At 26.5% G+C, this 26,776-nt stretch overlaps 1 protein-coding gene and 1 long non-coding RNA gene across 2 annotated transcripts in view; one reads left to right on the plus strand and one right to left on the minus strand.

Moving 5' to 3' along the window:
- Positions 1-2,061: 2,061 nt before the first annotated feature.
- The window catches only part of LOC126305053 (NADH-ubiquinone oxidoreductase chain 5-like), a 48,120-nt gene continuing 23,405 nt past the window's right edge, over positions 2,062-26,776 (plus strand). Inside the window, exon 1 of the mRNA XM_049992008.1 lies at positions 2,062-2,635. Coding sequence (XP_049847965.1) covers positions 2,464-2,635 — 172 coding nt within the window. The 5' untranslated portion in view covers positions 2,062-2,463. The remainder of the gene's footprint in view (positions 2,636-26,776) is intronic.
- LOC126305068 (uncharacterized) lies at positions 11,670-26,187 on the minus strand. Its single transcript, XR_007553308.1, has 2 exons — positions 26,100-26,187; positions 11,670-12,383 (listed from the first exon to the last, which is right to left on the minus strand). It is a non-coding gene; the product is annotated as an uncharacterized LOC126305068 (long non-coding RNA).

Genomic DNA, 26,776 nt, shown 5'->3' on the forward strand with positions numbered 1-26,776 from the left:
GTTTATATTCTCTATTTTTACTTCTTTATTGATTTATTTTGCTGGTGTTTATGTTTTTACTTCTAAACGTAAACATTTATTAATGGTTCTTTTGAGATTAGAATATATTGTTCTTTCTTTATTTATGTTAGTTATTGTTTTTCTTATTGAGTTTGATTATGATTATTTTTTTCCTGTTATTTTTTTAGTTTTTTCTGTTTGTGAGGGTGCTTTAGGTCTTTCTATTTTAGTTTCAATAATTCGTTCTCATGGTAATGATTTTTTTAATTCTTTTGGTTTATCTTTATGTTAAAGTATTTATTTATAACTATTTTTTTGATCCCTTTTTGTTTATTAAATAATTGTTGATGGTTGGTTCATTCTTTAATGTTTCTGTCGGGTTTTGTTTTTATAATTTGTGTTTATTCATATGCTGATTTGAATATAATTAGATATTATTTTGGTATTGATTCTTTTTCTTTTAGTTTAATTTTACTTAGTTTTTGGATTTGTTCTTTAATAATCACTGCTAGAGGTTCAGTTTATTTAAGTTCATATCATTCTAATTTTTTTGTTTTTATGGTTTTGATTTTAATAATTATGCTTTATTGTTCATTTGCTAGATTAAGTCTTCTTTCTTTTTATATTTTTTTTGAGGCTAGATTAGTTCCTACTTTACTTTTAATTTTGGGTTGGGGTTATCAACCTGAGCGTTTGCAGGCTGGTGTTTATTTAATTTTTTATACTTTGGTTGCTAGATTACCTTTATTATTAGTTTTATTTAAGGTTTATGATTTTTCTAATACTTTATATTTTCCTTTATTGGTTGATTTTGGTTCTTATTATTTTATGTTTTATGTATTTATAATTTTGGCTTTTTTAGTTAAGATACCTATGTTTTTGGTTCATTTATGACTTCCTAAGGCTCATGTAGAGGCCCCTATTTCAGGTAGAATAATTCTTGCTGGTGTTTTATTAAAGTTAGGTGGTTATGGTATTTTTCGTGTTATAAAGGTTATTTCTTATTTGGGTTTAAAGTTTAATTATTTTTGATTGTCTTTAGGTTTATCTGGGGGTGTTATTGTAAGATTTATTTGTTTTCGTCAGGTTGATTTAAAGTCTTTAATTGCATATTCTTCTGTTGCTCATATAAGAATGGTTATTGGTGGATTGATGACTATGAATTGATGAGGTTGTGTAGGTTCTCTTTCTCTAATGGTTGGTCATGGTTTATGTTCTTCTGGTTTATTTTGTTTATCTAATATTATTTATGAACGTTTAGGTAGACGAAGATTATTAATTAACAAGGGTATAATTAATTTGATTCCAAGAATGGCTTTATGATGATTTCTTTTAAGATCATCAAATATGGCTGCTCCTCCTTCTTTAAATTTGGTAGGTGAAATTAGATTATTAAATAGAATTATATCTTGATCTTCTTTTAGATTCTTTGCTTTGATTTTTTTATCTTTTTTAGAGCTGTTTATACTTTGTATATATATTCTTATTCTCAGCATGGGAATTATTATTCTGGTGTTTATACTTGTTCTCTTGGTTATTTTCGCGAATATCATCTTTTACTTTTACATTGATTGCCTTTAAATATTCTCTGTTTAAAGGGTGAATATTTCTTTGTTTAGTTTGCTTAAGTATTTTAATTAAAAATATTGTTTTGTGGAATCAATGATATGAAGTTTTTCGTCTTAGGCCGTGAATTTATTTTCTATTTGTTCTTTGAGTTTTTTTTCTTTGTTTATTTCGAGAACTATAATTTTTATTTTAGGTATTTATTATTTAATAATTGATTATAGAGTTTTTGTTGAGTGAGAGCTTTTCAATTTAAATGGTTCTATAGTTGTTATAACTATAATTTTGGATTGAATATCTCTTATTTTTATATCTTTTGTTATATATATTTCTTCTTTGGTTATTTATTATAGAGAGGATTATATATCTGGTGAAAAGAATATAAATCGTTTTATTATTATTGTTTTAATATTTATTCTTTCTATAGGTTTTTTAATTATTAGTCCTAATTTAATTAGAATTTTATTAGGTTGAGATGGTTTAGGTTTAGTTTCTTATTGTTTAGTTATTTATTATCAAAATGTAAAATCTTATAGTGCTGGTATATTAACTGCACTTTCTAATCGTATTGGTGATGTTGCTATTTTAATTTCTATTGCATGAATGTTAAATTTTGGTGGTTGAAATTATATTTATTATTATGATTTTATTTCTAATTCTTTTGAAATAAAGCTCATTACTATATTAATTGTTTTAGCAGCTATAACTAAGAGAGCTCAGATTCCTTTCTCTTCATGACTTCCTGCTGCTATAGCAGCTCCTACTCCTGTTTCTGCTTTAGTTCATTCTTCTACTCTTGTTACTGCTGTTGTTTATTTATTAATTCGTTTTAGACCAATATTGGATACTTATAATTGTGGTTGATTTTTACTTTTAATTGGTTGTATAACTATATTTATGGCTGGATTGGGCGCTAATTTTGAGTTTGATTTAAAGAAGATTATTGCTCTTTCTACTTTAAGACAACTTGGTTTAATAATAAGAATTTTGGCTATAGGTTATCCAAAGCTTGCATTTTTTCATTTATTGGCTCATGCTTTATTTAAGGCATTATTATTTATATGTGCAGGTTCAATAATTCATGATTTGAAGGATTCTCAGGATATTCGTTTTATAGGATCAATTGTTAATTTCATACCTTTAACTTCAGTTTGTTTTAATGTTTCTAGTTTATCTTTGTGTGGAATACCTTTTTTAGCGGGATTTTATTCAAAGGATTTAATTCTTGAGATGGTTTGTTTAAGATGAATTAATTGTTTAATTTTTTTCTTTATTTTTTTTCTACTGGTTTAACTGCTTCTTATTCTTTTCGTTTGTTTTATTATTCAATATCTGGTGATAATAATTTTTATTCTAGATTTTCTTTTGATGATAAGGGTTATTATATTTCATTTGGAATAATTGGTCTATTGTTTGTTGCTGTTTTTGGTGGTAGTCTTTTATCTTGATTAATTTTTCCTATTCCTCATGTGATTGCTTTACCTAATTATTTAAAGTTTTTAGCTATTACAGTTGTTATTTTAGGTGCTTATTTAGGTTATCTTATTTCTAATTTTGATTTTTCTCATAATTTATTTTCTTTAAGAATACTTTCTTTTGTTAGATTTGCTGGTTCTATATGATTTATACCTTTTCTTTCAACTAAGTTTATTAGATATATTCCTTTAAAAATAGGTTATTATTCATCTAAGTCATTTGATTATGGTTGAGGTGAATTACTTGGTGGTCAAGGTTTATATAGATTATTTATTTATTTAATTGGTTATATTCAAGGTTGATATGATTCTAATTTCAAGATTTATCTTTTAACTTTTATTTTTTGAATATTTATTTTGGTAATATTGTTTTTCGTTTACTTAAATAGCTTATAATTAGAGCGTGACACTGAAGATGTTAAGGAAGTATTTTTACTTTTAAGTATTTATAAATATAGATATATTATTTTTACAGTGAAAATGTAATGTTTTATTTAAACTATATAAATTTTAGAAATGTTAACGGAGTTTAACCGCTAATATAAAAAGTTAGCAGCTTTCATATTGGCTTTACATTTCCTTAATTGGAACTATTATAGTTCAATTATATTATTAACAGTAATACGCCTCTTTTTGGCTTCAATTAATAAGAATAAGGGTAGTACATACCAATCTTCCAGGTCGAAACTGACTGCAATATTTCGCTTCTTATTCTATTTAAGGTTGATTGATAATATCAATACTTTTTGAATGCAACCCAAATGTTATATTTAACTACAACCCTTTATTCTGCTCATTGTAATGCTCCTTGGTTTCATTCATGGTATAGTCCTCCTAATAGAACTAGAATAAAAAATATTGTTGATACTGTTCAGATTATAATGTCTGAAGTTTTAAAAATAATTACAATTGGTAGAATTAGTGCAATTTCTACATCAAAAATTAAAAAGATTACTGCGATTAGGAAGAATCGTATTGAGAATGGTATTCGTGCTGATCTTTTTGGATCAAACCCACATTCAAATGGTGATCTTTTTTCTCGATCATTAATTAATTTTTTTGATAGTGTTGTTGCCAGGATTATAACAATTATTGGAATAATAAATCTAATGAAAACTCTTGTTGATAGAATTAGAATTGTTTTTCTTGATTTATATCAAGCTTTCTGATTGGAAGTCAAATGTACTATTTATACTAGAAAAACAATTATCTACCTCATCAATAAATAGAGATATATAAGAATAATCATACTACATCTACGAAGTGTCAGTATCATGCTGCTGCTTCAAATCCAAAGTGATGTCTTGGTGAAAATTGATTTATTGAGTGTCGAAGTAGACATGTTGATAAAAAGATTGTTCCAATAATTACGTGTAAACCATGGAATCCTGTTGCAACAAAGAATGTTGATCCATAAACTGCATCTGCAATGGTAAAAGGTGCTTCTCAATATTCATATGCTTGAAGTATTGTAAAGTATAGTCCTAATAACACTGTGAAGAATAATCCTTGTAGTGCTTGAGTATGATTAGATTCCATTAAACTATGATGTGCTCATGTTACTGTTACTCCTGATGCTAAAAGAATAGCTGTATTAAGTAATGGAATTTGTATAGGGTTAAAGGGTTGAATTCCTATTGGAGGTCATAGTATTCCTAGTTCAATTGTTGGTGCTAATCTTCTTCTAAAGAATGCTCAAAAAAAAGAAACGAAAAATAATACCTCTGATGCAATAAATAAAATTATTCCTCATCGTAATCCAATTGATACAAATCCTGTATGTAATCCTTGATATGTTCCTTCTCGTACTACATCTCGTCATCATTGAATTATAGTTAGTAGGGTAATTCCAAATCCAATTATGAATAAGTTAATATTAAATAGGTGGAATCATTTTGCTAGTCCTGATACTAGGACTATTGCTCCAATTGCTCCTGTTAATGGTCAAGGTCTATAGTCTACTAAGTGGAATGGGTGGTTTGAGTGAGTTGTTAACATAGGTTTAATATACTTCTCTAGAATATAGAGTTCTTAGAATTGAGAAAACATAGGCTTGAATTATTGCTACTGCTGATTCTAGAATTAATAGAAGTATTTGTCCAATAATTAGTAATGAGATTAAGTTTATTGCTATAGATGGTCCTGTGTTTCCTAATAAGGTTAATAATAAGTGTCCTGCAATTATATTTGCTGCCAACCGTACTGCTAATGTACCTGGTCGAATAACATTACTAATTGTTTCAATTAGTACTATAAATGATATTAATGCAGGCGGTGTACCTTGTGGTACAAGGTGTGTAAATATATGATTAGTATGGTTAATTCATCCAAATAATATAAATCTTAGCCATATAGGTAGGGCAATTGCAAATGTTAATGCTAAATGTCTTGTTCTAGTAAAAATATAAGGGAATAATCCTATGAAATTGTTAAATAATATTATAATAAAAATTGAGATGAAAATGAATGTTGTTCCATTAAATGATTTTGGTCCAAGAAGTGTTTTAAATTCATTATGTAAGGTTAAATTTAGTTTATTTCAGATAATGTTAATTCGTGATGGTGTAAGTCAAAATAGTGATGGGATTAATAATAGTCCTAGAAATGTTCTAGTTCAATTTAATGATAAATTAAAGATGTTAGTTGATGGGTCAAATGTTGAGAATAGATTTGTTATCATTTTCAATTTAAGTTTTTTATTTCAATTGTTCCTTCTTCTGCTCTTTTAATAAGGTTAGGTTTAAATGAGAAGAAGTTTATTTGATTAAACAAGATTAATGTTGCTGAAAATATAATGAATAGTGAGAATCATATAAGAGGGGATATTTGAGGGATTTGGATATAATTTTCCCATCAGAAGTAGTCGTTAATTTACTATTATTTGGTTTAAGAGACCATTACTTACTTTCAGTCATCTGATGAATTTCAAGGTGTACTAATTTTTTTTAGTTACTTTAGATTGACACTCTAATGTTATTTATTTTAACTAACTCCTTAAATTATCTTAGATAATCACTTAATAAATAAATTTACTGAAGTTCTTTCAATTACAATTGGTATAAATCTGTGGTTTGCTCCACAGATTTCTGAGCATTGTCCAAAGAATAATCCAGGTCGATTTATTGTGAATGTTCCTTGATTTAACCGACCTGGCGTTGCATCAATTTTAACCCCTAATGCAGGAACTGCTCATGAGTGTAGAACATCTGATGCTCTTGTTAATACTCGTACTTCTGTATTTATTGGTAGGATTGTTCGGTTATCTACATCTAGTAGTCGGAATCCATCATTTTCTAGGTCTTGTTCTGGTGTTATATAAGTGTCAAATTCTACGTCTAAAATCCTTAGTATAATGAAATTAAGGTTGATGTTGAAATCAATCCTATTGTTGAAATTATTACTGTTATAGGAAGAATGATTCTTGATTTTTGGGACTTTATCTTTATAGATCACGAATTTTCTGTGTATGATATAATTAGAGCTGAGAATCTAATACGTATATAGTAGTAGAGTGTAATTGTAGTTAATACAACTATAATAGTTATAATAGTTGTTATATTGTTTTCTATTAATGATTGTATTACAATTCATTTTGGTAAGAATCCAAGGAATGGTGGTAGTCCACCTAAAGATAATAGAGATAAGAATATTATGAATTTAATTTCGGTTTTTATATTTCTGGCTGAATAAATTTGATTTATGAAAAATAAATTTATTTGCTTAAATAATAAAACTATAATTAATCTTAATAGTGAGTAAATAATGAAGTATAGTTCTCAGATGTTTTCTCTGACTGTTAATGATCTAATTATTCAACCTAGATGTCTGATTGATGAATATGCTAAAAGTTGTCGTAAGGATGTTTGATTTAAACCACCTATTGCCCCAAAAATAATTCTTAAGATAATAATTGTTCAAATAAAAGTTCTTAATTGAATACAATAAGATAAGACCATTATTGGGGCGATTTTTTGGCATGTTATTAATGTTAAACAATTATTTCATCTTGATGCTCCTATAACTTCTGGAAATCAGAAATGGAAAGGTGCAGCTCCAATCTTTAATAATAGTCTAGATCTAATTATTATTGATGGGATAAATTCTGTTTCCCATCCCATGGGATATTTTATTTGAATCAGCAAAATTGAAAATAATAATATTGTCGATGCTATTGCTTGGACAATAAAATATTTAATTGATGATTCATTTATTATTCTATTTTTATTTCTTGTTAGGAGCGGAATAAATGAAAGTAAGTTGATCTCAAGTCCTATTCAAACCCCAAATCAGGAATTTGATGAAATGGACAGGATCGTTCCTATCATTAATGTTGATAGGAAGAGAAGTTTTGTAGAGTTGTTGGTCATTAAAAAGGAGAGGATTGATACCTCTATAAATGGGGTATGAACCCATTAGCTTGTTTAGCTTACCTTTTTACATTAAGGTGTATGATGCACGTTAGTTTTTGATACTAAAGGAGGTAGTTTAATTCTATCTTATGTAATTTTAATGAAGGTAATTTTATTTACTTTATTTACCCTATCAAGGTAACCCTTTAATCAGGCACTTCATTTATTTAATATATAAATCGAAAGTTTTTTTTTTGAAATTCTTTTATGTATTATTTTGTTTAATTAGGATTAATTTATCCTGCTCATTTTATTTTTTTATATATATATATATAATAAATAATTTATATTAATATATTACATTTAATTGAAATTAAAGTATTATAAGTTCATCTTACCATTATCAATTGATTATTTTAATGCAATTATTTACCTAGGATTATAGCTACTTATGTTTTTAGCTTAAAATAGGTTATTATAATATAATATATATAATAATATGTAATTTAAAATTTAATATTACTATAATTGCATATAATAAATAAAATTAATAATTTAAATATAAAATATTATAATTAATATAAATAATTATATTAATTATAATAATATAATTATGTAAAATATCTATAATTAGATTATTTAACTAATATATATGAAAGTCAACTTAATATAAAAAAAAGAATTCATATTAATAACATATTATATTAAATTACATAATTGTATAAAATATATTTATTATATTATTTAATCTTTCTTTATTTACTAGTGAGAAGAAAGATTAAATAAGAAAGAATATAATACATTTATTGCTATAGATGTTCCATATTAATCTTTAATTATATATAATAGAGAAGTTGTTGTGGTCATACATAGGGGCGTTTCTTTTTTTTTTTGTTAATGTTTGTGGTTCTTTTCTTTTTTTTTCTTTAAATATTTGAATCTTTTATTTTTTCCTGAATTAATAGATTTAAAATTTTCTTATTTTTTATTTTTAAAAGTTTTATTCTTGCTTGTTTATTCACTTTTTCTTTGTATTATATGTAAGTTTTGTTAGACTAAATGTTCTTTTTGCAGTAATTTGATTTAATTATCAAGTGATTTTGGATTTAGCAATTGATTTAGTATCGGCATAATTCGTGCCAGCAGCCGCGGTTATACGATTGATACAAGTGAATATTATTGGTTAAAACAGTTGTTTATATTATTAGGGTTGAAATATAAATTTGTAAGGTGAAATGTTAAAATTTATTTGTGGCCCTTTTTATGAATCTGTGAAATTTAAATAATAAACTAGGATTAGATACCCTATTATTTTAAATGTTAATTATATTTACCAGGGTACTATTAGTTAAGGTCTTTAAACCCAAAGAATTTGGCGGTATCTCATTCCATTCAGAGGAACCTACCCCATGATTGATAATACACGAGTTACTCTACTTAATTTATTTGTTTGTATATCTCCGTTATCAGAGAATCTTTTTAGAGTTATAATTCTCAAGATTTATAATTATAAAATATTTCAGGTCAAGGTGCAGCTTATAGTTAAGAGGAGGTGGGTTACAATAGATTTTTGTTTATAACGGATTTGATAGTGAAATACTGTTAATGAAGGTGGATTTGATAGTAATTTAATTTATTTAATTTAACTGATATTGGCTCTGAGATGTGTACACATCGCCCGTCGCTCTCATGATTGATTATTCTATTTTATTTTAAAGTAGCTTCAATTTAGATGAGATAAGTCGTAACATAGTAGATGTACTGGAAAGTGTATCTAGGAAGAGTTTCAAGATATAACTTATTAGTAAAGTGTTTCATTTACACTGAAAATTTTTCTGTGCAAATCAGGATATCTTGATTATTTATTTTATTATATTTATTTTTTGTTTATTTAATTATTTAATATAAATAATTTTATTGTATTTTTGTCTTAGTATATTTTATAGAATTAATTTTTTAAATTATAGTTTATTGGTAATGTAAGTGTTTTATGAAATATTATTTTAAATTTTTTTAAGTAGATTTTATTTATTGTACCTTTTGTATCAGGGTTTATCAAAATTTTAGTATTTATTTTACTTGTCTCGATTTGGGTTGATTTATAAATAATTTATAGTTAATGTATCATAATTATTATTAAATTATTTATAGAAATGAGATGTTAATCGTTTCCCAAGATATCTAGTTTCTTAAGAAAAAATTTAATTTTTTAAAGTTATTTGTTTTTATTTAATTTTTTAAGTAAAAATATTAACTTATTTATTCTTTAAGGGATAAGCTTTGAAGTTAATAACCTATTATTTATTTTATAGAAATATAATAGTTAGCTTTAAACCAGCTATCTTTAAGATTACAATTTAGTTCATTATTTTTTATTTTGATTTTATAAATATTTTAGGTTTTTTATTAAGATTATTAATTTAATTTTAAAATTTTTGTAATAATGATAGAATTAGTATATTTATTTGTATGAAATTTTTACCTTGTGAACTTATTATAAGGAACTAGGCAAAATTGATTTCCGCCTGTTTATCAAAAACATGTCCTCTTGTTTATATTTTGAGGTCTGGCCTGCTCACTGAGCGTATTTTTAAAGAGCCGCGGTATTTTGACCGTGCAAAGGTAGCATAATCATTAGTCTCTTAATTAGTGGCTGGAATGAATGGCTTGACGAGAAATCAACTGTCTCTTAATAAATTTTTGAATTTAACTTTTGAGTCAAAAGGCTTAAATTCTTCTTTAGGACGAGAAGACCCTATAGAGCTTGACATTTTACTTTTATATAGTTTTTTGTTTGTCTTTCTATATTTAATGATGATGTTTTGTTGGGGTGACATGAAAAATAGATAAACTCTTCATTATTATATCATTTATTTATGTTTGTTATTTTGATCCATAATTTATGATCATAAGATTAAGTTACCTTAGGGATAACAGCGTAATTGTTTTTGAGAGCTCATATCGACAAAGCAGATTGCGACCTCGATGTTGGATTAAGAAAAATTTTGGGTGCAGGAGCCCAATGATTAGGTCTGTTCGACCTTTAAATTCTTACATGATCTGAGTTCAGACCGGCGTGAGCCAGGTCGGTTTCTATCCTAAGATTGTTAATCCATATTAGTACGAAAGGACCATATGGTTAAAATATTTTTTGTTATATTGATTAATATTAATTTATTTACTATTTTGACAGATTAATGTGTTGAATTTAGAATTCATTTATGTAGATTTTTTCTACAAATAGTATTGATACTTTATGATTTATTTATATTTATTTTGAATTTTCTTTTATTGGTTATTTGTGTTTTAATTAGCGTTGCCTTTTTAACTTTATTAGAGCGTAAGGTTTTAGGTTATATTCAGATTCGAAAGGGTCCAAATAAGGTAGGTTTTGTTGGAATTCCTCAGCCATTTAGAGATGCTATTAAGTTAATTTGTAAGGAGCAGCCAATTCCTATTATATCTAATTACCTACTTTATTATTTTTCCCCTGTTTTTAATTTAATGATTTCTTTAGCCGTTTGAGTAATTTTTCCTTATTTAACTTATATGTGTTCTTTTTCTTATGGATTTTAATTTTTTTTATGTTGTACTAGATTAGGTGTTTATACTGTTATAATTGCTGGTTGATCTTCTAATTCAAATTATTCATTATTAGGTTCTCTTCGTTCTGTTGCTCAAACAATTTCTTATGAAGTTAGTTTAGCTTTAATTTTATTGTCTTTAATTATTTTAATTGGTAGTTTTAATATGTTTGATTTTATAAACTATCAGCTTTATTGTTGATTTATTATTATTTCTTTTCCTTTAGCTTTAGCTTGTTTTGCTTCTTGCTTAGCTGAAACTAATCGTACTCCTTTTGATTTTGCTGAAGGGGAATCTGAGTTAGTTTCAGGATTTAATATTGAGTATGGTGCGGGTGGTTTTAGTTTAATTTTTTTAGCTGAATATACTAGAATTGTCTTCATAAGAATGTTATTGGCTTTAATTTTTTTGGGCGGTGATTTTTATTCTTTTATATCTTTTATTAAGCTTGCTATTATATCTTTTGGTTTTATTTGGGTTCGTGGAACATTACCACGGTTCTGTTATGATAAATTAATGTACTTAGCTTGAAAAAGTTTTTTACCTTTATCTTTGAATTTTTTTATTTTCTTTGTTGGTTTAAAGATTTTATTTATCTCATTTGTTTAGTGAAATTTTTTGAGAAAAGTTAATAGAAGAGTTAAACTTCTAATTTTATGTTTTCAAAACATATGCTTTTCCTAAGCTAATTAACTTTATTCCTTAATTAATTTATCTCATGCGTTTGCGACATGGACATTAATTAAGAAATATGTGAAGTAAATAATTGTTAAGATTTGACCTGTTATAATATAAGGTTCTTCAACAGGTCGTTTACCAATTCACGTTAGTAAGCATACAACAACTACTATAATTCAGAATAAACTTTGATTAATAGGGTAAAATTGAATGCCTCGGAATGGTGTTTTATTATAAAATGGTAAAATTATTAAGATTCTAATTGATAAAAATAATGCAATAACACCTCCTAACTTATTAGGGATAGATCGTAGAATTGCATATGCAAATAGGAAATATCATTCTGGTTGAATGTGAACTGGTGTTACTAATGGGTTGGCAGGTACAAAGTTATCTGGATCTCCTAATAGGTAAGGATTAATTAAACATAGTATAATTAATAATGATGTTATTATTACAAATGTAATAGAATCCTTAAAGGTAAAGTATGGATGGAATGGAATTTTTTCAATATCTCCATTTAGTCCAAGAGGATTATTAGATCCTGTTTGGTGAAGAAAAAATAAATGAATTGCTGCTATAGCAGCAATAATAAATGGTAATACAAAATGGAATGTGAAGAATCGATTTAATGTTGCATTATCAACAGCGAATCCTCCTCATACTCATTGGACTAAATCTGTTCCTAAGTATGGGATTGCTGATAATAAATTAGTAATTACTGTTGCACCTCAAAAAGATATTTGGCCTCAGGGTAAGACACATCCTATAAATGCAGTTGCTATAACTAAAAATAAAATCACTGTACCAATTATTCAGGTATGTATATATATATAAGATCCATAGTAAATTCCGCGTCCTACATGTAAGTAAATACAAATAAAAAATATAGATGCTCCATTTGCGTGTAAGGTTCGGATAATTCAACCATTATTTACGTCTCGGCAGATGTGTACTACACTACTGAATGCTATTTCAATATTTGATGTATAATGTATAGCTAAAAATAGTCCAGTTACGATTTGAATCACCAAACATAACCCTAATAGGGATCCAAAATTTCATCAAAATGAAATATTTGTTGGGGCAGGTAAGTCAATTAAAGAGTTATTAATAATTTTAATTAAAGGATGTCTTAATCGTAAGGGTTTATTCATTAGTAATTATCTTATTTTACGAATAGGTCCCTGATTAATATTGGTGATTTTAACAACTGCTAGTAGTGCTAAAAATAAATAAATTATTATTATTATTGTAATAATGAATGTTGGTGTATTATATAATTTTTCTAAAGATATTGTTATTTCTTGATAATTGATTGAATTATCAATATTTATAGTTTCGGTGTTTTTGAAAAAGTCTATAAATATAGATATATCTAGAATAATTAATATTAATATGATAAATACTCACATTATTAATGTAATAATTATAGTGATTGATTTAGGCTGAAATATTTCGTTTGATGCAATTCTTGTAATGTAAATAAATAATACTAGTATACCACCAAGAAATGTTAAAAATAAAATATATGATAATCAATATCTTTCTATTATTGTTCCTGTTATTAATCCAACTAGGAAGGTTTGAAGGATAATAAAAAGCATTATTGATATTGGGTGTCTTAATTTAATAAAATTAATATTTATTACATTTGATAATGATATAATTATTATTTTGATCATTTCAGGGGTTAGTTTATTTAAAATACCGGTTTTGGGGACCGATGATGGAAGCTTTTCCACCTCTGAAGTTTTAAAAGTGGGGGCTGGACTTATTTCCGGTTTACAAGACCGGCGTTTTTTTTAAACTATTAAAACTAATGTTTATATTCTCTATTTTTATTTCTTTATTGATTTATTTTGCTGGTGTTTATGTTTTTACTTCTAAACGTAAACATTTATTAATGGTTCTTTTGAGATTAGAATATATTGTTCTTTCTTTATTTATGTTAGTTATTGTTTTTCTTATTGAGTTTGATTATGATTATTTTTTTCCTGTTATTTTTTTAGTTTTTTCTGTTTGTGAGGGTGCTTTAGGTCTTTCTATTTTAGTTTCAATAATTCGTTCTCATGGTAATGATTTTTTTAATTCTTTTGGTTTATCTTTATGTTAAAGTATTTATTTATAACTATTTTTTTGATCCCTCTTTGTTTATTAAATAATTGTTGATGGTTGGTTCATTCTTTAATGTTTCTGTCGGGTTTTGTTTTTATAATTTGTGTTTATTCATATGCTGATTTGAATATAATTAGATATTATTTTGGTATTGATTATTTTTCTTTTAGTTTAATTTTACTTAGTTTTTGGATTTGTTCTTTAATAATCACTGCTAGAGGTTCAGTTTATTTAAGTTCATATCATTCTAATTTTTTTGTTTTTATGGTTTTGATTTTAATAATTATGCTTTATTGTTCATTTGCTACATTAAGTCTTCTTTCTTTTTATATTTTTTTTTGAGGCTAGATTAGTTCCTACTTTACTTTTAATTTTGGGTTGGGGTTATCAACCTGAGCGTTTGCAGGCTGGTGTTTATTTAATTTTTTATACTTTGGTTGCTAGATTACCTTTATTATTAGTTTTATTTAAGGTTTATGATTTTTCTAATACTTTATATTTTCCTTTATTGGTTGATTTTGGTTCTTATTATTTTATGTTTTATGTATTTATAATTTTGGCTTTTTTAGTTAAGATACCTATGTTTTTGGTTCATTTATGACTTCCTAAGGCTCATGTAGAGGCCCCTATTTCAGGTAGAATAATTCTTGCTGGTGTTTTATTAAAGTTAGGTGGTTATGGTATTTTTCGTGTTATAAAGGTTATTTCTTATTTGGGTTTAAAGTTTAATTATTTTTGATTGTCTTTAGGTTTATCTGGGGGTGTTATTGTAAGATTTATTTGTTTTCGTCAGGTTGATTTAAAGTCTTTAATTGCATATACTTCTGTTGCTCATATAAGAATGGTTATTGGTGGATTGATGACTATGAATTGATGAGGTTGTGTAGGTTCTCTTTCTCTAATGGTTGGTCATGGTTTATGTTCTTCTGGTTTATTTTGTTTATCTAATATTATTTATGAACGTTTAGGTAGACGAAGATTATTAATTAACAAGGGTATAATTAATTTGATGCCAAGAATGGCTTTATGATGATTTCTTTTAAGATCATCAAATATGGCTGCTCCTCCTTCTTTAAATTTGGTAGGTGAAATTAGATTATTAAATAGAATTATATCTTGATCTTCTTTTAGATTCTTTGCTTTAATTTTTTTATCTTTTTTTAGAGCTATTTATACTTTGTATATATATTCTTATTCTCAGCATGGGAATTATTATTCTGGTGTTTATACTTGTTCTCTTGGTTATTTTCGTGAATATCATCTTTTACTTTTACATTGATTGCCTTTAAATATTCTCTGTTTAAAGGGTGAATATTTCTTTGTTTAGTTTGCTTAAGTATTTTAATTAAAAATATTGATTTGTGGAATCAATGACATGAAGTTTTTCATCTTAGGCCGTGAATTTATTTTCTATTTGTTCTTTGAATTTTTTTTTCTTTGTTTATTTCGAGAACTATAATTTTTATTTTAGGTATTTATTATTTAATAATTGATTATAGAGTTTTTGTTGAGTGAGAGCTTTTCAATTTAAATGGTTCTATAGTTGTTATAACTTTAATTTTGGATTGAATATCTCTTAATTTTATATCTTTTGTTATATATATTTCTTCTTTGGTTATTTATTATAGAGAGGATTATATATCTGGTGAAAAGAATATAAATCGTTTTATTATTATTGTTTTAATATTTATTCTTTCTATAGGTTTTTTAATTATTAGTCCTAATTTAATTAGAATTTTATTAGGTTGAGATGGTTTAGGTTTAGTTTCTTATTGTTTAGTTATTTATTATCAAAATGTAAAATCTTATAGTGCTGGTATATTAACTGCACTTTCTAATCGTATTGGTGATGTTGCTATTTTAATTTCTATTGCATGAATGTTAAATTTTGGTGGTTGAAATTATATTTATTATTATGATTTTATTTCTAATTCTTTTGAAATAAAGCTCATTACTATATTAATTGTTTTAGCAGCTATAACTAAGAGAGCTCAGATTCCTTTCTCTTCATGACTTCCTGCTGCTATAGCAGCTCCTACTCCTGTTTCTGCTTTAGTTCATTCTTCTACTCTTGTTACTGCTGGTGTTTATTTATTAATTCGTTTTAGACCAATATTGGATACTTATAATTGTGGTTGATTTTTACTTTTAATTGGTTGTATAACTATATTTATGGCTGGATTGGGCGCTAATTTTGAGTTTGATTTAAAGAAGATTATTGCTCTTTCTACTTTAAGACAACTTGGTTTAATAATAAGAATTTTGGCTATAGGTTATCCAAAGCTTGCATTTTTTCATTTATTGGCTCATGCTTTATTTAAGGCATTATTATTTATATGTGCAGGTTCAATAATTCATAATTTGAAGGATTCTCAGGATATTCGTTTTATAGGATCAATTGTTAATTTCATACCTTTAACTTCAGTTTGTTTTAATGTTTCTAGTTTATCTTTGTGTGGAATACCTTTTTTAGCGGGATTTTATTCAAAGGATTTAATTCTTGAGATGGTTTGTTTAAGATGAATTAATTGTTTAATTTTTTTTCTTTATTTTTTTTCTACTGGTTTAACTGCTTCTTATTCTTTTCGTTTGTTTTATTATTCAATATCTGGTGATAATAATTTTTATTCTAGATTTTCTTTTGATGATAAGGGTTATTATATTTCATTTGGAATAATTGGTCTATTGTTTGTTGCTGTTTTTGGTGGTAGTCTTTTATCTTGATTAATTTTTCCTATTCCTCATGTGATTGCTTTACCTTATTATTTAAAGCTTTTAACTATTACAGTTGTTATTTTAGGTGCTTACTTAGGTTATCTTATTTCTAATTTTGATTTTTCTCATAATTTATTTTCTTTAAGTATACTTTCTTTTGTTAGATTTGCTGGTTCTATATGATTTATACCTTTTCTTTCAACTAAGTTTATTAGATATATTCCTTTAAAAATAGGTTATTATTCATCTAAGTCATTTGATTATGGTTGAGGTGAATTACTTGGTGGTCAAGGTTTATATAGATTATTTATTTATTTAATTGGTTATATTCAAGGTTGATATGATTCTAATTTCAAGATTTATCTTTTTTAACTTTTATTTTTTGAATATTTATTTTGGTAATATTGTTTTTCGTTTACTTAAATAGCTTATAATTAGAGCGTGACACTGAAGATGTTAAGGAAGTATTTTTACTTTTAAGTATTTATAAATATAGATATATTATTTTTACAGTGAAAATGTAATGTTTTATTTAAACTATATAAATTTTAGAAATGTTAACGGAGTTTAACCGCTAATATAAAAAGTTAGCAGCTTTCATATTGGCTTTACATTTCCTTAATTGGAACTATTATAGTTCAATTATATTATTAACAGTAATACGCCTCTTTTTGGCTTCAATTAATAAGAATAAGGGTAGTACATACCAATCTTCCAGGTCGAAACTGACTGCAATATTTCGCTTCTTATTCTATTTAAGGTTGATTGATAATATCAATACTTTTTGAATGCAACCCAAATGTTATATTTAACTACAACCCTTTATTCTGCTCATTGTAATGCTCCTTGGTTTCATTCATGGTATAGTCCTCCTAATAGAACTAGAATAAAAAATATTGTTGATACTGTTCAGATTATAATGTCTGAAGTTTTAAAAATAATTACAATTGGTAGAATTAGTGCAATTTCTACATCAAAAATTAAAAAGATTACTGCGATTAGGAAGAATCGTATTGAGAATGGTATTCGTGCTGATCTTTTTGGATCAAACCCACATTCAAATGGTGATCTTTTTTCTCGATCATTAATTAATTATTTTGATAGTGTTGTTGCCAGGATTATAACAATTATTGGAATAATAAATCTAATGAAAACTCTTGTTGATAGAATTAGAACTGTTTTTCTTGATTTATATCAAGCTTTCTGATTGGAAGTCAAATGTACTATTTATACTAGAAAAACAATTATCTACCTCATCAATAAATAGAGATATATAAGAATAATCATACTACGTCTACGAAGTGTCAGTATCATGCTGCTGCTTCAAATCCAAAGTGATGTCTTGGTGAAAATTGATTTATTGAGTGTCGAAGTAGACATGTTGATAAAAAGATTGTTCCAATAATTACGTGTAAACCATGGAGTCCTGTTGCAACAAAGAATGTTGATCCATAAACTGCATCTGCCATGGTAAAAGGTGCTTCTCAATATTCATATGCTTGAAGTATTGTAAAGTATAGTCCTCATAACACTGTGAAGATTAATCCTTGTAGTGCTTGAGTATGATTAGATTCCATTAAACTATGATGTGCTCATGTTACTGTTACTCCTGATGCTAAAAGAATAGCTGTATTAAGTAATGGAATTTGTATAGGGTTAAAGGGTTGAATTCCTATTGGAGGTCATAGTATTCCTAGTTCAATTGTTGGTGCTAATCTTCTTCTAAAGAATGCTCAAAAAAAAGAAACGAAAAATAATACCTCTGATGCCATAAATAAAATTATTCCTCATCGTAATCCAATTGATACAAATCCTGTATGTAATCCTTGATATGTTCCTTCTCGTACTACATCTTGTCATCATTGAATTATAGTTAGTAGGGTAATTCCAAATCCAATTATGAATAACTTAATATTAAATAGGTGGAATCAATTTGCTAGTCCTGATACTAGGACTATTGCTCCAATTGCTCCTGTTAATGGTCAAGGTCTATAGTCTACTAAGTGGAATGGGTGGTTTGAGTGAGTTGTTAACATAGGTTTAATATACTTCTCTAGAATATAGAGTTCTTAGAATTGAGAAAACATAGGCTTGAATTATTGCTACTGCTGATTCTAGAATTAATAGAAGTATTTGTCCAATAATTAGTAATGAGATTAAGTTTATTGCTATAGATGGTCCTGCGTTTCCTAATAAGGTTAATAATAAGTGTCCTGCAATTATATTTGCTGCCAACCGTACTGCTAATGTACCTGGTCGAATAACATTACTAATTGTTTCAATTAGTACTATAAATGATATTAATGCAGGCGGTGTACCTTGTGGTACAAGGTGTGTAAATATATGATTAGTATGGTTAATTCATCCAAATAATATAAATCTTAGCCATATGGGTAGGGCAATTGCAAATGTTAATGCTAAATGTCTTGTTCTAGTAAAAATATAAGGGAATAATCCTATGAAATTGTTAAATAATATTATAATAAAAATTGAGATGAAAATGAATGTTGTTCCATTAAATGATTTTGGTCCAAGAAGTGTTTTAAATTCATTATGTAAGGTTAAATTTAGTTTATTTCAGATAATGTTAATTCGTGATGGTGTAAGTCAAAATAGTGATGGGATTAATAATAGTCCTAGAAATGTTCTAGTTCAATTTAATGATAAATTAAAGATGTTAGTTGATGGGTCAAATGTTGAGAATAGATTTGTTATCATTTTCAATTTAAGTTTTTTATTTCAATTGTTCCTTTTTCTGCTCTTTTAATAAGGTTAGGTTTAAATGAGAAGAAGTTTATTTGATTAAACAAGATTAATGTAGCTGAAAATATAATGAATAGTGAGAATCATATAAGAGGGGATATTTGAGGGATTTGGATATAATTTCCCCATCAGAAGTAGTCGCTAATTTACTATTATTTGGTTTCAGAGACCATTACTTACTTTCAGTCATCTGATGAATTTCAAGGTGTACTAATTTTTTTTAGTTACTTTAGATTGACACTCTAATGTTATTTATTTTAACTAACTCCTTAAATTATCTTAGATAATCACTTAATAAAGAAATTTACTGAAGTTCTTTCAATTACAATTGGTATAAATCTGTGGTTTGCTCCACAGATTTCTGAGCATTGTCCAAAGAATAATCCAGGTCGATTTATTGTGAATGTTCCTTGATTTAACCGACCTGGCGTTGCATCAGTTTTAACCCCTAATGCAGGAACTGCTCATGAGTGTAGAACATCTGATGCTCTTGTTAATACTCGTACTTCTGTATTTATTGGTAGGATTGTTCGGTTATCTACATCTAGTAGTCGGAATCCATCATTTTCTAGGTCTTGTTCTGGTGTTATATAAGTGTCAAATTCTACGTCTATGAAGTCTGAATATTCATATCTTCAATATCATTGTCGTCCAATGGTTTTAATTGTAATTATTGCATCTACTGAATCATCAAGTAAATATAATAGTCGTAGTGATGGAAGGGCAATAAAAATTAATGTAATTGCTGGTAAAGCTGTTCAGATTGTTTCAATTAAATGTCCATGAAGTATATTACGGTTAGTATAGGCAATAAATAATATATAACTTAGGGCATAACCTACAATTACTGTAATTAATAATAATACGACCATAGTATGATCATGAAAGAATGATAATTGCTCCATTAATGGTGAAGCTCCATCTTGAAGAGATAAATTTGATCATGTTGCCATTAATAAATATTTTCTAATAAAAGGTCAAACCTTTATTTGTAGAGCTTAAATCTACCGCACTAGTCTGCCATATTAGAATCTAGAGATTAATGGTAATTCTGAGTAACTATGTTCTGCAGGAGGGTTATTTTGTAGTCATTCTGTTGATCTTCTTATGTTAGCTCTAAATATAATTGCTCGGTTTGTAATCATTCTTTCTCATATAATTACAATGAATATAATGATTCCTACAATAGAAATTGTAGACCCAATTCTTGATACTACGTTTCATGATGTATATGCGTGTGGGTAGTCAGAGTATCGTCGAGGTCAAAGAATGATGTATTTAAATTTCGATCTGTTAATAATATAGTAATAGCTCCTGCTAAAACTGGAAGTGAAAGAAGGAGAAGTAATGCTGTAATAGCTACAGATCATACAAATAAAGGTGTTTGATCTAAAGTTATATTTTCTGATCGTATATTAATTGCTGTTGTAATGAAATTCACTGCACCAAGAATAGATGATACACCTGCTAAGTGCAGTGAAAAAATAGCTAGATCTACAGATGCACCCCCGTGTGCAATAGCTCCTGCTAGAGGAGGGTAAACTGTTCATCCTGTACCAGCACCATTATCTACTATAGAAGATGTAAGAAGAAGGGTTAGTGAAGGTGGTAGTAATCAAAAACTTATATTATTTATTCGTGGAAATGCTATATCTGGTGCACCAATTATTAGTGGAACAAGTCAATTACCAAATCCACCAATTATAATAGGTATTACTATAAAGAAAATTATTACAAATGCGTGAGCTGTAATAATAACATTATAAATCTGGTCATCCCCAATTAGAGATCCGGGTTGGCCAAGTTCAGCACGAATAAGTATTCTTATTGATGTTCCTACTATTCCTGCTCATGCTCCAAATATGAAGTATAAAGTACCAATGTCCTTATGGTTTGTTGAGAATAATCATTTTTGCGGTAAGATGGCTGAATTTTAGGTGGTAGACTGTAAATCTACTTATGAGATGTTTTCTCTCTTATCATATTTAGGTCTTATACTCAATTATGATTCTAGACTGCAATTCTAGAGGTGTAAAATTTTACTAAGGCCTAAAAGATTATTCTTTTAATTATAACTTTGAAGGTTATTAGTTTGATTAACTTAAGTCCTTAGTATAATGAAATTAAGGTTGATGTTGAAATCAATCCTATTGTTGAAATTATTATTGTTATAGGAAGAATGATTCTTGATTTTTGGGACTTTATCTTTATAGATCACGAATTTTCTGTGTATGATATAATTAGAGCTGAGAATCTAATACGTATATAGTAGTAGAGTGTAATTGTAGTTAATACAACTATAATAGTTATAATAGTTGTTATATTGTTTTCTATTAATGATTGTATTACAATTCATTTTGGTAAGAATCCAAGGAATGGTGGTAGTCCACCTAAAGATAATAAAGATAAGAATATTATGAATTTAATTTCAGTTTTTATATTTCTGGCTGAATAAATTTGATTTATGAAAAATAAATTTATTTGCTTAAATAATAAAACTATAATTAATCTTAATAGTGAGTAAATAATGAAGTATAGTTCTCAGATGTTTTCTCTGACTGTTAATGATCTAATTATTCAACCTAGATGTCTGATTGATGAATATGCTAAAAGTTGTCGTAAGGATGTTTGATTTAAACCTCCTATTGCCCCAATAATAATTCTTAAGATAATAATTGTTCAAATAAAAGTTCTTAATTGAATACAATAAGATAAGACCATTATTGGGGCGATTTTTTGTCATGTTATTAATGTTAAACAATTATTTCATCTTGATGCTCCTATAACTTCTGGAAATCAGAAATGGAAAGGTGCAGCTCCAATCTTTAATAATAGTCTAGATCTAATTATTATTGATGGGATAAATTCTGTTTCCCATCCCATGGGATATTTTATTTGAATCAGCAAAATTGAAAATAATATTATTGTCGATGCTATTGCTTGGACAATAAAATATTTAATTGATGATTCATTTATTATTATATTTTTATTTCTTGTTAGGAGCAGAATAAATGAAAGTAAGTTGATCTCAAGTCCTATTCAAACCCCAAATCAGGAATTTGATGAAATGGACAGGATCGTTCCTATCATTAATGTTGATAGGAACAGAAGTTTTGTAGAGTTGTTGGTCATTAAAAAGGAGAGGATTGATACCTCTATAAATGGGGTATGAACCCATTAGCTTGTTTAGCTTACCTTTTTACATTAAGGTGTATGATGCACGTTAGTTTTTGATACTAAAGGAGGTAGTTTAATTCTATCTTATGTAATTTTAATGAAGGTAATTTTATTTACTTTATTTACCCTATCAAGGTAACCCATCAATCAGGCACTCCATTTAATTAATATATAAATCGAAAATTTTTTTTTGAAATTCTTTTATGTATTATTTTGTTTAATTAGGTTTAATTTATCCTGCTCATTTTATTTTTTTATATATATATATATAATAAATAATTTATATTAATATATTACATTTAATTGAAATTAAAGAATTATAAGTTCATCTTACCATTATCAATTGATTATTTTAATGCAATTATTTACCTAGGATTATAGCTACTTATGTTTTTAGCTTAAAATAGGTTATTATAATATAATATATATAATAATATGAAATTTAATATTTAATATTATTATAATTGGATATAATAAATAAATTAGTAAAGTGTTTCATTTACACTGAAAATTTTTCTGTGCAAATCAGGATATCTTGATTATTTATTTTATTATATTTATTTTTGTTTATTTAATTATTTAATATAAATAATTTTATTGTATTTTTGTCTTAGTATATTTTATAGAATTGATTTTTTAAATTATAGTTTATTGGTAATGTAAGTGTTTTATGAAATATTATTTTAAATTTTTTTAAGTAGATTTTATTTATTGTACCTTTTGTATCAGGGATTATCAAAATTTTAGTATTTATTTTACTTGTCTCGATTTGGGTTGATTTATAAATAATTTATAGTTAATGTATCATAATTATTATTAAATTATTTATAGAAATGAGAAGTTAATCGTTTCCCAAGATAAATAGTTTCTTAAGAAAAAATTTAATTTTTTAAAGTTATTTGTTTTTATTTAATTTTTTAAGTAAAAATATTAACTTATTTATTCTTTAAGGGATAAGCTTTGAAGTTAATAACCTATAATTTATTTTATAGAAATATAATAGTAAGCTTTAAACCAGCTATCTTTAAGATTACGTTTTAGTTCATTATTTTTTATTTTGATTTTATAAATATTTTAGGTTTTTTATTAAGATTATTAATTTAATTTTAAAATTTTTGTAATAATGATAGAATTAGTATATTTATTTGTATGAAATTTTTACCTTGTGAACTTATTATAAGGAACTAGGCAAAATTGATTTCCGCCTGTTTATCAAAAACATGTCCTCTTGTTTATATTTTGAGGTCTGGCCTGCTCACTGAGCGTATTTTTAAAGAGCCGCGGTATTTTGACCGTGCAAAGGTAGCATAATCATTAGTCTCTTAATTAGTGGCTGGAATGAATGGCTTGACGAGAAATCAACTGTCTCTTAATAAATTTTTGAATTTAACTTTTGAGTCAAAAGGCTTAAATTCTTCTTTAGGACGAGAAGACCCTATAGAGCTTGACATTTTACTTTTATATAGTTTTTTGTTTGTCTTTCTATATTTAATGATGATGTTTTGTTGGGGTGACATGAAGGATAGATAAACTCTTCATTATTATATCATTTATTTATGTTTGTTATTTTGATCCATAATTTATGATCATAAGATTAAGTTACCTTAGGGATAACAGCGTAATTGTTTTTGAGAGCTCATATCGACAAAGCAGATTGCGACCTCGATGTTGGATTAAGAAAAATTTTGGGTGCAGGAGCCCAATGATTAGGTCTGTTCGACCTTTAAATTCTTACATGATCTGAGTTCCGACCGGCGTGAGCCAGGTCGGTTTCTATCCTAAGATTGTTAATCCATATTAGTACGAAAGGACCATATGGTTAAAATATTTTTTGTTATATTGATTAATATTAATTTATTTACTATTTTGACAGATTAATGTGTTGAATTTAGAATTCATTTATGTAGATTTTTTCTACAAATAGTATTGATACTTTATGATTTATTTATATTTATTTTGAATTTTCTTTTATTGGTTATTTGTGTGTTAATTAGTGTTGCCTTTTTAACTTTATTAGAGCGTAAGGTTTTATGTTATATTCAGATTCGAAAGGGTCCAAATAAGGTAGGTTTTGTTGGAATTCCTCAGCCATTTAGAGATGCTATTAAGTTAATTTGTAAGGAGCAGCCAATTCCTATTATATCTCATTACCTACTTTATTATTTTTCCCCTGTTTTTAATTTAATGATTTCTTTAGCCGTTTGAGTAATTTTTCCTTATTTAACTTATATGTGTTCTTTTTCTTATGGATTTTTATTTTTTTTATGTTGTACTAGATTAGGTGTTTATACTGTTATAATTGCTGGTTGATCTTCTAATTCAAATTATTCATTATTAGGTTCTCTTCGTTCTGTTGCTCAAACAATTTCTTATGAAGTTAGTTTAGCTTTAATTTTATTGTCTTTAATTATTTTAATTGGTAGTTTTAATATGTTTGATTTTATAAACTATCAGCTTTATTGTTGATTTATTATTATTTCTTTTCCTTTAGCTTTAGCTTGTTTTGCTTCTTGCTTAGCTGAAACTAATCGTACTCCTTTTGATTTTGCTGAAGGGGAATCTGAGTTAGTTTCAGGATTTAATATTGAGTATGGTGCGGGTGGTTTTAGTTTAATTTTTTTAGCTGAATATACTAGAATTGTCTTCATAAGAATGTTATTGGCTTTAATTTTTTTGGGCGGTGATTTTTATTCTTTTATATTTTTTATTAAGCTTGCTATTATATCTTTTGGTTTTATTTGGGTTCGTGGAACATTACCACGGTTCCGTTATGATAAATTAATGTACTTAGCTTGAAAAAGTTTTTTACCTTTATCTTTGAATTTTTTTATTTTCTTTGTTGGTTTAAAGATTTTATTTATCTCATTTGTTTAGTGAAATTTTTTGAGAAAAGTTAATAGAAGAGTTAAACTTCTAATTTTATGTTTTCAAAACATATGCTTTTCCTAAGCTAATTAACTTTATTCCTTAATTAATTTATCTCATGCGTTTGCGACATGGACATTAATTAAGAAATATGTGAAGCAAATAATTGTTAAGATTTGACCTGTTATAATATAAGGTTCTTCAACAGGTCGTTTACCAATTCACGTTAGTAAGCATACAACAACAACTATAATTCAGAATAAAATTTGATTAATAGGGTAAAATTGAATGCCTCGGAATGGTGTTTTATTATAAAATGGTAAAATTATTAAGATTCTAATTGATAAAAATAATGCAATAACACCTCCTAACTTATTAGGGATAGATCGTAGAATTGCATATGCAAATAGGAAATATCATTCTGGTTGAATGTGAACTGGTGTTACTAATGGGTTGGCAGGTACAAAGTTATCTGGATCTCCTAATAGGTAAGGATTAATTAAACATAGTATAATTAATAATGATGTTATTATTACAAATGTAATAGAATCCTTAAAGGTAAAGTATGGATGGAATGGAATTTTTTCAATATCTCCATTTAGTCCAAGAGGATTATTAGATCCTGTTTGGTGAAGAAAAAATAAATGAATTGCTGCTATAGCAGCAATAATAAATGGTAATACAAAATGGAATGTGAAGAATCGATTTAATGTTGCATTATCAACAGCGAATCCTCCTCATACTCATTGGACTAAATCTGTTCCTAAGTATGGGATTGCTGATAATAAATTAGTAATTACTGTTGTACCTCAAAAAGATATTTGGCCTCAGGGTAAGACATATCCTATAAATGCAGTTGCTATAACTAAAAATAAAATCACTGTACCAATTATTCAGGTATGTATATATATATATATAAGATCCATAGTAAATTCCCCGTCCTACATGTAAGTAAATACAAATAAAAAATATGGATGCTCCATTTGCGTGTAAGGTTCGGATAATTCAACCATTATTTACGTCTCGGCAGATGTGTACTACACTACTGAATGCTATTTCAATATTTGATGTATAATGTATAGCTAAAAATAGTCCAGTTACGATTTGAATTACCAAACATAACCCTAATAGGGATCCAAAATTTCATCAAAAAAGAAATATTTGTTGGGGCAGGTAAGTCAATTAAAGAGTTATTAATAATTTTAATTAAAGGATGTCTTAATCGTAAGGGTTTATTCATTAGTAATTATCTTATTTTACGAATAGGTCCCTGATTAATATTGGTGATTTTTACAACTGCTAGTAGTGCTAAAAATAAATAAATTATTATTATTATTGTAATAATGAATGTTGGTCTATTATATAATTTTTCTAAAGATATTGTTATTTCTTGATAATTGATTGAATTATCAATATTTATAGTTTCGGTGTTTTTGAAAAAGTCTATAAATATAGATATATCTAGAATAATTAATATTAATATGA

The sequence above is a fragment of the Schistocerca gregaria genome, unplaced genomic scaffold (genome assembly GCF_023897955.1).
Source record: "Schistocerca gregaria isolate iqSchGreg1 unplaced genomic scaffold, iqSchGreg1.2 ptg000240l, whole genome shotgun sequence".
Lineage (NCBI taxonomy): Eukaryota > Metazoa > Arthropoda > Insecta > Orthoptera > Acrididae > Schistocerca > Schistocerca gregaria.